We start from the raw sequence: 15,784 nt of genomic DNA, 5'->3' as shown, positions 1-15,784 counted from the left end.
TCTCCCCCCCTTCCGCCCGCCGGTCCCCGAAGCCGGAAAAGTCGGGGTCCCCTGGTTTAGAGCAGGGGTCTCCAACCTTGGCCACTTTAAACCTGGCGGACTTCAACTCCCAGAATTCCCCAGCCTGCTTTGCTTTGCTTTGCTGGCTGGGGAATTCTGGGAGTTGAAGTCCGCCAGGCTTAAAGCGGCCAAGGTTGGAGACCCCTGGTTTAGAGTACTGGGCCCCGGGGTGTCTCTTCCCCAAGGCCCCCTGACCTTCATTCCTCTTCTTCTCTTGGTGCCACAGAAGCCGAGAGGCCGGCGACTCCTGCCCTGCAGCAGATGCCCAGGAAGGAGAAGGGGGCCCAGGCTCCCCCCAGCTGGGCCGGGCGCCTCCTGGGCTTTGAATGGGGGGACCTGGCCGGCTGGCACCGCATTGTCTGCTTGCTGAACAGGCCGGCTGATCCGGCGTCCCTCGGGCTCTTCCGCTTCCTCTTTGGTGAGTTTGGCTCTGTCCAGAACCGGGCCTGGCACAGAGAATCCAGTGGGGGAATTTACACACAAAATCTGTACTTGATTTGGGGAAAACCGCCCACAATTTTCCTTCCCAAAAAGTCATGTCAGAAATCAGAGGAAACATGATTTGGATCTAAACAGTTGAATTTCTAAGTGACAAAGAAAAAAGGCTTGTGCTATTTTCTATGGAATGGAGGGAGGGTTAACATAATGTTTGCTCAACATACCAAGTGTTTGGTTTGGATTGCACAATGTTGTGGGGACCCGGCCATTTTGGAAAGGGTGCCTCCCCCGTCTGCCAGATCCTTGGAATAGCTGATGTGGCTGGATTTGGGAGGTGGTTAATGCCAGGGGAGGGGGGGTGGGGGGTGGGGGAGAGTGCGACTATCTGGCTTGAAGGAGGCAAGAAGACCTGCAGAAGAGATCATCTCCATCCTGGATGGATAACTTCCTTACACCCTCCCTTTCTGAGGAAATTTCTGGAGAGATGGTGGGGCTTCAGCTCTGCAGGGAATGGATCTTCTGGATCCTTTCCAATAGATTTCTGTCCCGGGCCCAGCACAGAAGCAGCATTGCCCATTCTTGGTGCATGATCACCATCAGGACTTAGAGTGTACCCTTCCCAGTCCAAATATACCTCTTACCAGCATCCAGTGTCCTCCATCGTGCTATCCTTTTGACCTGCTTGTGAAGGTTGGAGATGTTCTGTGTTGCCTCTGCTCCTTTCTGAGCAGGTGGCTTCAGACAAGTCCTGGCTGTGGTTGATCCAATGTGGAGGACCCAGAAGTTTTAAGTCCTGTGCTGTTTAATGTCCATGTGAAACTGCTTTGGGATGGTTTTCAGTTACACATCTGAGGTCCTACCCAACGGTTTGGAAGCCGAAAGCTGAGATTGAAACTCAGCCTGGCTGCCTGCAACTGATCAAGTTAGCTTGATACTGGACTCTAGATTAGCATTCTAGATTAGCACTCTAGCTTAGCACTGACTAGTAGGGTCATGGCTGTCCTATTGAAGCAGTTGTGTGACATGGGGATCACAGCTCCTACTCAACCATAAGGTGCCTGGTCACTTTGAATAAGAAAATAAGACAAGCCAGATGGGTGGGGCTATTTGACTCGGAATAAGAAAAAAACAGACTTGGGTGGGGTTATTTGGCTTCTGGGAACTAAACAAAATGAGAGCCGGGAGTAAATTGGTTGCCGGATGACCTTAGGAAAAATTGACATATTTACCTATAAATCCTTCAGCATTGGTGAAAATCATGGACAGTATGTGTGTGCAGTCCACCTCAAGCCTCCGTGTATGGCTGGACTGGGCTAGGGTTGGGCTAGAGAATTTCTATGGTCACTTCCATTTCTTCTATTACATGATTCCAGTCAGTTGACAGTGGATGTGCAGAACCACGGAGTGGCTCTTCTCCAGAACTTTTCCAGCTGCTCAAGGATGACAGCTTGGGCCAGTATCATTCCAGTTCCTGTTCAGTGAATTCCTGGCTCAGTCCCGAAGAGGCAGAGAGGCTGGACTGCTACTGTTGCTGACTGCCCCTTTTCCTGCTCCTTTTGTCAGGTCTGCTGATGGCCTTGGACATTCCCCAAGAGCGAGGTTTGAACAATCTAGATCACAAATACCTGGACGGGCTGCAAGTTTGTCGCTTCCCCCTCTTCAACTTCCTGGAGCCACTTCCCCTGGACTGGATGTACCTGGTCTACACAATAATGCTGTTGGGTGAGGACCCTTAGCCCACTGGGGGTTGTGCACGGGGATTGGGGGTAATGTGGGTGTGCTGGCTGAGCCCCTTTCCTCTGGCTTCCTGCCTTTCGTGTTGTTTTCCCTGTCGGGTCTCGTTGCAATATGTGTTGCTGCCATCAGCCATCCCACGGTGTGATTCCCCCCAGAGTTGGAAGTGAAAAGCCAGGCCGGAGAAAATGGCAGGCAGTGCAACAAACAGGAAACGTTGTAAACCCCCCCCACCCCGAGTTTGTCCCACAGTGGGGCTGGGGAAGAGGGGGAACAGGCGGGTAGCTCGGCATGAAGGGAGCTGCAGTTTATAAGGGGAAAAGAAAGCAGTTAGAGAACCCTAGAAAATGTGGACAGCTCTGGCTGTTGAACGTTTACTGGTTCCAGTGTAGTCTGAAGTCCACCAGCAATCGAGTGGCCCCATAGAAAGGCAGTGGCTTTTCCGGAGCGGCCCCATGGAAAGACAGCTGAGGCCAGAAGAGCAGCAGACATTCCAGCTTGCCAGAGAGGGAAGACGATTGCAGTAAATAAAACCTACCCGCTGCCAGCCATAAGAGAGCAGCAGCCAAGTGTAAATATATCCCTTGATTAACTCCAGGAGTGGTTTGTGGAGAGGGCTTACAAGTGTAGCTACAGGCTGGATTAGATGTTCGTGGCAGTAAATTAACGGATTGTTCTTTCGTTGCATCCCAGACTCTTGTCCAAAAGCTATAAAGAGGCGAGGAGATGAAGTGTGTGGTTTTCTCTTATTAGTTGAATGTGGCATAAATAATCTTGCCGTACTGAAAACGAAGCCAAGGTCTTCCAATTTTAAATGTTAAAAATAAAGCAGAAAAAAGTATCAACAAGGAAGTGCTGGAGTTTGTCTGGTTGATCCTGAGCCCCCGAAGGCCTCAGGAGCGCCACTCTTGCCCCCCTCGCTTCTTCCCATAGGCGCTGTGGGCATCATGCTGGGCTGCTTTTACCGACTGAGTTGCCTCCTCTTCCTGCTGCCCTACTGGTATATCTTCTTCCTGGACAAAACCACTTGGAACAACCACTCCTACCTCTACGGCCTCCTGGGATTCCAGCTGCTGTTCATGAACGCGAATCGCTACTGGTAAGGAAGGCTTCCTCGCTCTTGTGCAAGGCTCTGGCAAGGCACCCGGCGTTTTTCCCCCCTTCAGATCAAGGCTATGCCAAGTAAACATGTTTCCTGTCATTCCGGTTGCATAATTTAAATTTGACATTTGCCCCAGCTTGGAGCCGGCCAGAGTCGCAGGCAGCAGAAGAAAGCCTGCCTGCCAACTGCAGAAGCTGTCACAATAGTGAAGAGACGACTGCTACAAAACAGCACTTTAAGCAAACCACGTATGTGCTGTGCTGGGCCTCTACCTGATCACTACCTCTTTTAAATACAGTGAAGGTTTCTACAGCATGTGATCACATTGTCCTTTCACAATTTTCTGTGTTTTCATGAGCTGGAAATGAAGCTCAAGCAAACCAAGGGCAATGTGCATGAAATCCTAATATTCTGTAGATGGCCATCTTCAAACCATAGAGAAAGCTGGTTTCTTATCTTTTCTGGATGACCGAGGGAATTAATGCCATTGTCTTCTAATTTTGACCTAAAACCCAATATTTACTTTCAATAAAACAAAACTGTTAGTAAGCTTTGTGCTTCAGTGAGATGAATGTAGAAGAGCAGGCAGAGCTGGGGGCAGAGTTAAGCATGTCATTAGCTTAGTGCTTTTGTGTCCCCAGAAGTGCTCCAAGGCCAATCCTTCCTGAATTTCGTTGACCCTTATCTGGCGCCAATTTAGTTCTGAACTTTAGTTGACTGGGCATATAATATATGTATATAGGCATGTATTATTCAGATCTTCTATTCTTCAACCTTATGAATGGTCCTGATTCTTTGTGCCTGATGGTTATTCTGGGCTGTTTAGAATCCGTGTTATCCAGGAAATGTTCAAGAGCCGAGATGTTCTTGAGGTAATTCACCCAAAGGTTTTTCCAGAGATTACTTAAGTGTTGATTGCTTTTCAAGACTGCCTCCAGTTCCTGTTTTTGCTAATGAACTTCCTTTCCTCAGGTCCATTGATGGTCTCTGGCATCCACGGAAGAGAAATGCTCATGTCCCTTTGTGGAATTACACCGTTCTTCGTATGCAGGTATTCTCCAGAGCTGTGCCATCTTTGATCTTGAGCAAACAGGGCCAATGAATAGCTACCAGCTAGTGTTGCTTGGTCTGCATTGCATGCTGGCACCAGAGTCTTAGGAGGCCCTATGGAAATGGGGAAGCCACCAACTCAAATGTATTGTGGATGCCACTAGGCCCAGAGGAAGCCTGGAGGATGGTAAGGAGCCACACCTACCTTCCCGCGATTCTGGGTTCTTAGGCTTGTGAGAGGCCCTGTCAGAGTTGCCATCCAGTTGTAATATTGAAGATGACAGAATTGGTAAATTATTACAGATATTGGGAGCTACTGTTTCATTTTAGGTTAAGCGTGGATGTGAACAGCATGAAATGAAATTTACCATTTGTCTCATCTTTGCCCCATTTGTGTTGTTTCTCTGTGTCATATAATATATGTGGGTATATGCATAACTTGTATTTATTTATTTTGTCATGTTTATGTAGTGTATATTGGAGGAGGTGACCCTTTGAGAGAGCTCTGTGCAACGAAATTTCATTTGAATGTATGCCAATCAATGTACATTCAATAAAGTTATTCTAAGTTCGAGTTCTAAGTTCTGGTTCCCATGACTTTCAATGTGACATTCCAAACTCCTTTGGGGTTGTGTCTCCCCACCTCCCCGTCATTTGTGGCTGAAGATGTTTGAGTGGTGAAATTGACCATGGAAATTTTGGCAGGAAGTTGTAGCTTGGAAGCTGGTTTGGAAATGGCAGCCTGGCTGCTGGTTCCTGTGGCTGGTGAGTCGCCAGCTGCTGCTTTGTGAGTTTTGCCGACTAGTTTGCCATGGAGTCCCATGTTTGTTGCCTTTGTTTCTGAACAGATCTTCATTGTCTATTTCATCGCGGGCATCAAGAAGCTGGATGCTGACTGGGTGGAGGGCTACTCCATGGGCTCCCTTGGGAGGCATTGGCTCTTCAGCCCTTTCAGGTGAGTGATGGAAATCGGGCAGGGAAGGCAGCAGGCGGGTGGGAGAATTTGGCTCCCTCCTCTTCCTCCATCCTGGACATTGCAACTTTGGATGAAGCCATCTCTCTGGCCCCTCAGGTTGTTCATGTCAGAGGAACTGACCAGTTTATTGGTGGTGCATGGTGGAGGGCTTATGCTGGACCTTACGGCTGGCTTCCTGCTGTTCCTGGATGCTACCCGTCCCTTTGCCCTTTTCTTTGTCTCCTACTTCCATTGCATGAATTCCCAACTTTTCAACATTGGTAAGTTCTGCAGGATCCACATGAGAACTTATAAAAGTAGGGTGCTGAGTAATAAGGGTTATGTTAAAAAGGGTTAAGACTATTTTTATGAGAGTGGTTAACCCCAAGCCTGCAAAAACTACTCATGAAAAACTGGAATGAATGATGATGCCTCTGCAAGATTAGGCAAAGAAGCTTTTGTTAAAGGCGGATTATCTTATATAGTATTGTTTGCTGGTACAGATTTAGTGTATGTTTGGAGGAAAGCCAATACCAGTTTTTGTAGCGATAACACCTTGGGTTAAAACTCAGAAGACTCGGGTTCAGTTCAGCCTACAGTTGTGGTTGTCTTTGAGGCCATCAGTCTCAACCCAGTCTGCCTCCCAGATAAAGGGTAGGGAGATGCCCACCCGAGATGCCTTAAGCTCTTGGAGGAAAGGAGGGCAATGAATTTGACAAAGTTTTAAATAAACCTTGGTCCGGGTTGCCCACATGACCAGAAACAATTTTAACAGGAGTCTCTCCTGAGCAGACCTGAGTATGCTAGGTGTCCAGATATTTATATCTGCAAAGCAGATGATCTGATTTTTGAGTGACCAGCCTACATCTGTCCTTCCATCGTACTCCAACTTTTCATCCCAAAGGCATGTTTTCTTACACCATGCTGGCCACCAGCCCGCTCTTCTGCTATCCGGACTGGCCACGTCGACTGATTGCCAGGTTCCCTGCCTGCTTCCAAAGGGTCCTGCCACTTACCAAGCCTCCGCAGCGGAGTCTGGAGTGTGTTTATCTGGAAACGGAGCAACAAAGGCCAAGGGGAGCAGCTAGGAAATTGGGGCTGCGGCAGAAACTGGGCGCCATTTTTACCATTCTGTATATCTTGGAGCAGTTCTTCCTCCCTTACTCACACTTTATTACCAAGGTGAGAAAGAACCTGAGTATTTTGTAAAGTATGTGATTTTTGAGCCAGAAGGTTTAGAATGGGTAGCATTTGATGGATAACATTTTCCATAGTTCTGGCCCTGACAAACTGGAGCTGATCAATGGACAGTAAGGATGGAGCCCCTCAGAGAAGCACCTTCTCTGTGTCCTCCTTATAGTAGCATTCCAGTCATGGAAGAGAAAGGGCGTGTTCTGAACTTGAAAATTTGTGGGAGACCACTAATTAAACTTGAATCAAGGCTGCCTGGCTGAGTTCCAGTTCCATATAGTTTTAGTACCCCAAATAGCCCCAGGGAGTCTAAGGGGAGATAAAGGAACTTGGGGATTCTCCAAGGCATGAGAAGAATCGAAGAAGGTGCTTCTTATTCTGGGAATAGTCAACTCTCCCCTTAACAATTCTCCCTGCAGGGCTACAACAACTGGACAAATGGGCTGTACGGCTACTCGTGGGATATGATGGTCCATTCACGCTCCCACCAACACGTGAAGATTACTTACCGTGACGGTCTCACTGGGGAGATTGGCTACTTGAACCCCGGGGTCAGTCTCTCTCTCTTTTCAGTGTGCGCTGAAATGATACAATCTGGAGTAACAATGGCTTCTTCACACAACACTTCTTTTGTGCTGTGCAGGTGTCACGTGTCATGTTGCCTGCTGCACATGTGTTTGTAAAACAGCCATGTGTTACGAGTGTGATGGGGTCTATATAACTTTCTATGCAGAAGCAATAAATGGGCAAGATTGTGTTTGGGGAGGCAACGTCTTTAGTGGTCTAGAGGAAAACCTTCCCATTGGTGCCTGCAGAGGTTATGACTTTTTGGTACAATTTTATGTACGTTCTTGGATCCAAAGGCTGTCCGACCTTCTCAAAAAACGTATATTATGGATCCAAGAAATTGAACACCTTTGTTAAGATTTTCCTTCCTTTGTTTCCATTCCTGCTAATCCTTCTTTGTTCCCCTTATTTATTTAATGGGCTCCTAACTAGTATTTTCCAGATTATTTAGCTCCTTCGCATAATAATATAATCCAATGAATTTTGTTCTGCTAAAGGATGGATTGTAGGAGCGAGCACTGAAAATTAGCCCAGTGAAGACCCTTGTGGCTGTTGCCAGAGGGTAGTTTTTACCGTATTTCCAATTTGCTCTCTGGCCTGCTGATGCTGGGGGATAAGTCTGAAATAAAACCTGTTGCGGAGAACATCTCCTATTTGAATCTCTGGAACTGGACATTTTCTCTGCAAGTTTTGTGTCTGAGCTCCTGAATACTCAAGCGCACGCACGTGAAGCTCCAACTTCACCAGATTTGTTGGCAGCCCCTGATCTTCTGGAGCTCTCACAGTTCGACACAACTCAGTTGAAGGCTTTTTTATAGTCAGTAAAGCAGATGTTCTTTTGATAGTCTTGAGATTTTTCCATGGTCCTGCATTGACTGCAATATGGTCCCTCGTGCCACAACCGTTTCTGAAGGCCAGCTTGAATTTCTGGCAATTTCTTTTCAAGGGTCAGTGCCAGATGTTGTAGGATCTTAGGGATGGGTTCTACTTAACCTTTACTACCGGTTCGCAACAGGACCGCATGTGCAGAAACTTCCTAATGACATTTGGGTCAGTGGGCAGAGCCTCCCACTGGTTTTACTACCAGTTCTTGCAAACCGGTCCGAACTGGGGGCAGCCCACCACTTATCTTAAGGAGAACCAGCATAAGGATTGAGGGGAAGGGTGAAATGCTCCCGGTTCGGACCGGATCGCCTGATCTGGTAGCGATGGTGGCAGGTGGTTCGGAAAACCGGTAGCAAAAATCCCTGCCCCCTCCCTCGCATGCCCAGCTGAGCAGCGCAATCATCAGAGGTTTGTTTTTTTTAAAAAAACTTTTAAAAGCATTTTTTCTTCGGCCGAAAAAATGCTTTTAAAAGTAAAAAGAAAGCCTCTGATGATCGCGCGGCTCAGCTGGGATCATCAGAACCCTTTAAAAGCTTTTAAAAGGCTCCTCTGGCAATCCCAGCTGAGTTGCCTGATCGCCAGAACCTTTTAAAAGCATTTTTTAACAACCTCTTCAGCCGAAGAGGTGGTAGAAAAAATGCTTTTAAAAGTAAAAAAAAAGCCTCTGATGATCGCGCGGCTCAGCTGGGATCATCAGAACCCTTTAAAAGCTTTTAAAAGGCTCCTCTGGCAATCCCAGCTGAGTTGCCTGATCGCCAGAACCTTTTAAAAGCATTTTTTAACAACCTCTTCAGCCGAAGAGGTGGTAGAAAAAATGCTTTTAAAAGTAAAAAAAAAGCCTCTGATGATCGCGCGGCTCAGCTGGGATCATCAGAACCCTTTAAAAGCTTTTAAAAGGCTCCTCTGGCAATCCCAGCTGAGTTGCCTGATCGCCAGAACCTTTTAAAAGCATTTTTTAACAACCTCTTCAGCCGAAGAGGTGGTAGAAAAAATGCTTTTAAAAGTAAAAAAAAAAGTTGGCCACGCCCACCCAGTCACATTACCCACCACCACCACCAAGCCACGCCCACAGAACCGGTAGTAACAAATTTTACATTTCACCCCCGGTTGACGGCAACAGTGGGTTAATTGGAGCTCTTCTTGGAGTTTCCATCCAGTGGAATGGAACGGCCATGGAATGAACATGTTCGTATTGAAGGAAGTGGAGGAGGATTTGGAGATCCCAGAGGACAAAGTCGCTAGTTAATCTGTACATACTTATATCTAAATATAGACTTGAGTAAATAGACATTGTCCTATTACTCTCTCCACAATGTTCTAGTGGCAACCCATAATTGAGACTCTTTCCTATGGAACAAAGCTCCATATCCTACAAAAATGCCATGCCTATTTAGCAGTCGAGACAAAATGTCCCAGTGAAGTATGTTTATTGCCTTTGATATCAGCCTTGGGAGTTATCCTTCTGATTTGGACTTAGAGGTCTGAACCCCCCCAGCCTCTGCTGCAATGACCCATCCAATGCTGCGCATCCTTCTTTCTTTCCCCTCCTCTCTTGCCCTTCCTTCTGCCACCTGCGCACCTGTTTTCCAGCTGAGATCTGTATATATTGGAGCAGGTCTTCACACAGAGCCGGCGCTGGAAGGACCACGCAGACATGTTGAAGCAATATGCCACTTGCCTCAGTCATTTGTTGCGTAATTACAATGTCTCCGAACCAGAGATCTACTTCGACGTTTGGGTTTCCATCAACGATCGTTTCCAGCAGAGGTTAGTGAGACAGCCGACAGTCATAGGTATCTGCAAACTGGCCCAATGATTACATTGACCTGTTAAGAAAACCATGTGATTTAGTTACGGAATCTTCAATAAGTGTTGTTTCCAAGCAAATTGGGGTGGTTGTTTTTTTTGGAATTTGTCATGTGGAAAAGTAAAAGTTGCAAAATTGGGATTACTGAAAATTTGGGCAGGTTATGGGAAGAGATTGGAGCTGGCTAGAGATGGGGTTGTTGCTTCGCACTCAGTTCTAAAAAGGAACAGAGATCAAATCTTGGATAATGTTTAAAACATGAAGTTAGGCCAATTGGCACAATAGTATATATTACAATATATATATATAGGTCTTTGGTTGTTCGGGTTTTCTCCCGTGTAAAATTGGAAGTGTCTTGGCGACGTTTCGACGAAGTCTCATTCGTCATCTTCAGGCTTCAGCTTCGTGCTTCTGGGAGCAATGTGTGATCGCAGCTGTTTCTTCCTTTTAACTGCTAGTGGGGGTTTGAACTGATCAGTTCAAACCCCCACTAGCAGTTAAAAGGAAGAAACAGCTGCGATCACACATTGCTCCCAGAAGCACGAAGCTGAAGCCTGAAGATGACGAATGAGACTTCGTCGAAACGTCGCCAAGACAGTTCCAATTTTACACGGGAGAAAACCCGAACAACCAAAGACCTATATACAAACACCCGTGAAAACCTCAGAAAACAATATATATATATATATACTCTAAAATATATAAACTATAAACCTTAGCTTTTGCATTTATCTGTTTTTCCCCTCCCCATAGATTTTTAAAATATATTTATATATATATATAAAATTTTAATTATTTTAGTTCCAGAGTTCGCAGAATCTATGTTTCTTTCTTTACAAGTATACCTGGAGCTCGTATATATTAAAAATGTATTACTGTTTTTAAATTTAAATTTTTGTTTTAATATTTTTTGCTTTTTAACAATTACCAGTTGTTTGTATCCCGCCCTCTTTCTGGTGGCCTATGACCATATTAAAGTTTTGTTCAATATATTGGCATAATCCCTGGCTTCTAATCTGTTCAGGAGAATGATAGCTGGAAATACGGTAGCTTCATGGGCTCAGACAGGCAAAGAGGCAGATGGACTGGTTCTTTCCACTGATCCATGGGCCAGTTTCCCCTGGATTTAATATTTCTCTCACTCATCTTTTCCCCAGGCTCTTCGATCCAAACACTGATATTGTCCAAGCCCACTGGTCTCCTTTCCAAAAGACCACGTGGTTGAAGCCTCTTCTGATTGATTTGTCACCCTGGAGGACCAAACTGATGGAGATTGAAAAGTCGCTGGACAACCAGACCGAGGTTGTCTTCATTGCAGATTTTCCAGGTACCGAGTTGCTCTTCTGTTCTCTTAAGAACTGGATTTTCCTTTTAAGCCAAGTCCATGGGGTGGGCATGGCTTCACTACGAAGGCTTTCAGCTGAATCCTTGGGATGGAAACGGAACTCAGAACCGCAGAGAAAGGCTTGTGCCCTGTAGAAACTGTGGCTGCTGCTTAAAGGCGGGAAACATCTTCAAAGAAAATCCAGAAAATCCAGTTGCCTCTTGAAAAAGCACCTTTGGGTTTTACTTAAGTATTTTTCAAACACCTCTGTCAATGCAGTCCAATCCCTGTTTCTTCACCTTCATAACTCCCTCTTGTGGTCAAAGAGTAGATTTTTCAATAAATCTTTCCTGGCCAATCAGAATTTATAAAAAACCAGAAAATTTCAGCCACCTACAACAAAACAGTCCAAAGCTACAGCTTACTTAAAAATACTGTCTTTCCCCGAAAATAAGACCCTGTCTTATATTTTTTGAACCCCGAAATAAGCGCTTGGCCTTATTTTTGGGGTGCTCTTTTTATTTTGGGGTGTGTGGAGCAAGACAGGGCTCCTCTTGCCGTCTTACCTGATTTCCAGCTGTGCGTTTAAATATTTTCAGGGAGGGCTTATTTTCGGGGGAGTCTTATTTGAGCGCATGCGCTCAAAAGCCCAATTGGGCTTATTATCAAGGGGTATCTTATTTTTGGGGAAACAGGGTAGCAAAATAAAGCCACCATTTTCTATCTTATGTTTCTTCAGCAAAGTTTTAAAAAGGGGGACTTTAGCTTGGCGCCAGCAACCCTCTTCCTTGCCATTTAACAATAAAGGAGTCTCAAACATGGTGTAGCAGACCTTCAAAAAGAAGTAACAGGCTGGGCTAAGCAGAGCAAACTGTTGTTTGCTGGGGGAGCTGCTGAGATGGAGGAAGAACTGAGGAGGCGGGTGCTTCCGTGGTCTTTGCTGTTGACTTTTTGGTTGTCCCTCCCATCCCATCCCATCCCATCCCAAAGGGCTGCACCTGGAGAACTTTGTGAGCGAGGACCTTGGCAACACCAGTCTCCATCTGCTGAAAGGGGGAGTCACTGTGGAGGTTCTCAGTTTGCAGAAGAATTATTCACTGCAGGAGGGAGACAAGATCCAGGTGAGGGCCAGGCTAAACGTCATGTGGGGAGAACATTTTCCTGTGCAGTTTATGCACTGATTACCCCGCACCCCTCTGAAAAAGAAGAGGGGAAATAGGGAACACCACCTCCCCCACTTCTACGGGACAGGAACTCATATAACACCATGAGAAATCAGGAGAGGGCAGCCCTATAGGCTGGGTGTGACCTTCAGGTCTGGCCTTTGCCACATCTTGGATGATACCTTCCAGGTCTGAGAGGGAAGATTGGGGTAACCTTTGCCGAACCAAAGAACCAGTTGAAGGTTCCTCTTGCGTCTTAAAAGAAACATCCCAACAGTGCTGGGTTTCACCATTCACAATGACAATGCAGCGAGATTCAAGAGTTTCGCCAGAAGAGAAGGGAAGGTGGGGGAGGGGCTTCCCTGTCCAGTGAAGGAGTCTGCCAAGGGTTGGAAGGAGCACGGCACCATAAGTCCATGTGTGTGCACGCGTGTGTGTGTATGGAATCTACTGTTTGCAGATACACACACATCTGTATAGACATGTCTGCACAGCTAGCTGTAGCCCCATATGCAGTCCACCTGTTGCCAGTTGGAGTCGGATTGCCCTTTGCGTCTTCAGGTGCCAATTTCTCTCGCAAGCCGGGCTGTTTGGGAAGGCACATGACTCACCAACTGGAGAACTGCTCTAGATACTGGTGCTCCCCTGGCCCTTAGGAAGGGAGCCCCCCCACTTTGGGACTGTTCCCAGCTGCCTTTGGCTGCCCAGAGCCTTTCTGCCATTTTCTCTTGATCACAGCTGCCAGCTGGGGAGTACCATAAAGTCTTCACAGTCTCTCAGGAGCCCTCCTGCTACATGTATATCTACGTCAACACCACTGAGGTGGCACTGGAGCGGAATTTCACTCAACTTCAGGAGTTGCGGGAGAAAGTTCAGAACGGGACAGGTGAGCCTGCAAACTGGCTGGGTGTCTTTACAGACCCTCACTGTATCGGCCCAGCACTGTGGTTTTATCCTCATGAATATTACTTCATGATAGTAGGGTTCCAGTAGGGGTTGCCACAAAGAAGGGGGGGGGTCAACCTATTCTCCAAAGGACCTGAGGGCAGGACAAGAAGCAATGTGTGGAAACTAACCAAGTAGAGAAGCAACTTATAACTAAGGAGGAATTTCCTGACAGTGAGAACAATTAACCAGTAGAACTACTTGCCTCCAGAGGTTGTGAATGCTCCAACACTGGAAGTTTTTAAGAAGATGTTGGATACCCATTTGTCTGAAGTGGTGTAGGGTTTCCTGCCTAAGCAGGGGGTTGGGCTAGAAGACTTCTAAGGTCCCTTCCAACTCTTTTGTTCTATGTTCTGTTTTTGTCGCTTCTCTCTTCGCAGAAACGGAACCTCTCCCACCAGAGTTGCAGCCTATCTTAGAAGACTCTCTGGAAAACTTGACGCAGGCAGACCCGGTCATTGAGGCTTTCCTCCATCGCCAGCGACGCATAGAAGAGCGGCAAAGGAGGCGCAACGCCAGCCTGGCTGAGCGACTGCAGCGTTTTGTGAGCAAGAAGTACTTCGTTTTCCGCAGGAGGTGAGAGAGGCGGGGGGGTTGTGAAATCCTACTGGGTACTTCCCGCATTCTCTCTGTATCAAATAATGTTATTACAAGTTTTTATTAAAATAGTCAAAGATCATGCAAACTTTAAAAGCAAAATATGAAGCAAGAATAAAAGCTGCAAGAAAACAGAAAATTAGAGGAAAATAGAAAGAAAAAACCTTAAGAAAGTGACTTCCCACCCTCATCATGCCAGTATAAACAATTTCACAATCTCTTCCTTTCCTCTAAATTAAGAGAAGAAAATCTCCCATAACTACTAACTTTGGGCAAATCTTGCAAGTTTTATCTTCTCCAGCCTAGGTATTGGCAGTTGTAACCCAGGGCCAAGTAGGTAGTAGGAAACTCAGTCAGTGTAAAAACAAACTTTATTTGAACAGATGAGAATTACTTCATTCCCAGCGTCGTTCAACTAAATTAAAGCAAATTCCTCCTAACACAAATTCCTCAGTCCTATCACCAACCTTGGTCCAATTAGGCAAACTGCCAAAGGCCTTTCTTGGCAAACGTTCAGAGGACACTGATACAAAATAAATGCAAGAAGACAAAGCTATCAACGCCGTTGCTGGTCTTTTATGCCTTATGGGAGGGGCCAATCATCTCTTGGCCCTACTCCCGAGTCATCCTCTTTGCTTGAGCTGCTCTTGCCTTCTGGCAGCTCTTCTCATGCGTGCATTAGGAACAGGCACCTCCTGTTCCTCTGCCTCACTACTGTCAGTCTCTGGAGGATCTGGAGTCCGCACCTCACTCCTTGATGGCCCTGGCCCCACCTCAGCCTCTGACGCAGAGCCCTCATCTGGGCCTTCCCCAGCCTCCAGGACTGGCCCACGCTCCGACTCCGTTGCCAGCTCCGCAACATTGACCACAACATTGGCAAAAAAAACCCAAAGCAGACTATTGTGTGGGGCTGTGCTGTTTTACCACTCTTGTGCTCTTCACCCACACGGAAAAAAGCTCAGCTTGGATTGTGTTGTGTGCCTCCTCCTAATAGTCTCTCCCTGGTTTTGCCCACAGCCTTCTGATGACCTGCATCTCCCTACGGAACCTGCTGCTGGGCCGCCCCTCCCTGTCTCAGCTGGCCCAGGAGGTGGCCTATGCCAACATGAAAGAGGCTGCCCAAGAGGAGACGGCACCCCAGGGGCCTGAGCGCTCGGACCTCTGAAACTCCTCACTGACCTCAAGCGCCACCACTAGCAGGAAGGCCTTATTGTGGGCCAAGCCTAGAGGGATGTAGCCAGGCCTAAGGAGTCGCCCTGCGTTGCCTAGCTGGAGCCCCTTCCTCTCTTCCTGAGATTGGGGGCCAGCGTGATCCTCTCCTGCCCTAGAGGGGCCGATTGGAGCTTAAAACCCTTGCAGGAAGGATTCCGGTGGCTCACCTGGCCAGCAGAGATATAATCCCTATCCTATCTGATGGAAGGAGATCAGAGATCTCACTCTGAAAACAGTTGTCTTCTCTTTGGTGGGTCTCCTGATCCCACCGCACAGCTGGGAGAAAGGATTTGGGCAGAGGGGCTGCTTTTAGAATACCGTGGCGGTTCCTTTATTAGGGCGGATTGAATAAGTCGGGGGGGGGGGTTTCAGTTCTTTGCTGTGGGCTGGCCAGCCAAGCAGCTTGTGGGTGGGAGGGAAAGGAATGTGCGAATCCAGCCAGGGACAAAAAAAGGCAGGCCCGGCTGGCTGTTTGCGAATGGCTGCCTCGCTCCTCTGGATTTCAGAATTTCCCCTCTCGGCTCTCTGTTGGCTACAGACTCTGAGCTTCTCCTCTAAGGCCGTGAGACATTTCTCTCGCTCTCAGTCCCTATCCCATAATACCCCATACTTGAGGTCAGGCCTAGCAACACAAAGCCGTAGGTATTCATTCCCAGCTTCTTGGGAGTTTTATAAGAGAAAGGGCTGGCTACATCTCATGGGATTAAGACAAGAGGAGCCTCATTTTTCTAATTAAAAACCTTATTGTGCAAAG

At 47.0% G+C, this 15,784-nt stretch overlaps 2 protein-coding genes across 2 annotated transcripts in view; one reads left to right on the top strand and one right to left on the bottom strand.

The window, feature by feature from the left end:
• The window catches only part of VAMP8 (vesicle associated membrane protein 8), a 15,512-nt gene extending 15,236 nt beyond the window's left edge, over positions 1 to 276 (bottom strand). Inside the window, exon 1 of the mRNA XM_058194053.1 lies at positions 256 to 276. Coding sequence (XP_058050036.1) covers positions 256 to 261 — 6 coding nt within the window. The 5' untranslated portion in view covers positions 262 to 276. The remainder of the gene's footprint in view (positions 1 to 255) is intronic.
• Positions 1 to 15,784, top strand: part of GGCX (gamma-glutamyl carboxylase) — a 16,659-nt gene extending 875 nt beyond the window's left edge. Inside the window, exons 2-15 of the mRNA XM_058194051.1 lie at positions 287 to 478; positions 2,062 to 2,220; positions 3,166 to 3,331; positions 4,307 to 4,385; positions 5,233 to 5,339; positions 5,457 to 5,620; positions 6,244 to 6,521; positions 6,950 to 7,081; positions 9,598 to 9,749; positions 10,947 to 11,116; positions 12,104 to 12,234; positions 13,015 to 13,162; positions 13,602 to 13,797; positions 14,836 to 15,784. Coding sequence (XP_058050034.1) covers positions 287 to 478; positions 2,062 to 2,220; positions 3,166 to 3,331; positions 4,307 to 4,385; positions 5,233 to 5,339; positions 5,457 to 5,620; positions 6,244 to 6,521; positions 6,950 to 7,081; positions 9,598 to 9,749; positions 10,947 to 11,116; positions 12,104 to 12,234; positions 13,015 to 13,162; positions 13,602 to 13,797; positions 14,836 to 14,983 — 2,222 coding nt within the window. The 3' untranslated portion in view covers positions 14,984 to 15,784. The remainder of the gene's footprint in view (positions 1 to 286; positions 479 to 2,061; positions 2,221 to 3,165; positions 3,332 to 4,306; positions 4,386 to 5,232; positions 5,340 to 5,456; positions 5,621 to 6,243; positions 6,522 to 6,949; positions 7,082 to 9,597; positions 9,750 to 10,946; positions 11,117 to 12,103; positions 12,235 to 13,014; positions 13,163 to 13,601; positions 13,798 to 14,835) is intronic.

Source organism: Ahaetulla prasina, chromosome 9 (assembly GCF_028640845.1).
Source record: "Ahaetulla prasina isolate Xishuangbanna chromosome 9, ASM2864084v1, whole genome shotgun sequence".
In the NCBI taxonomy this organism is placed as follows: domain Eukaryota; kingdom Metazoa; phylum Chordata; class Lepidosauria; order Squamata; family Colubridae; genus Ahaetulla; species Ahaetulla prasina.
Note: the sequence above shows the minus strand (reverse complement) of the source record. Positions and strands in the feature narration are given on the sequence as shown.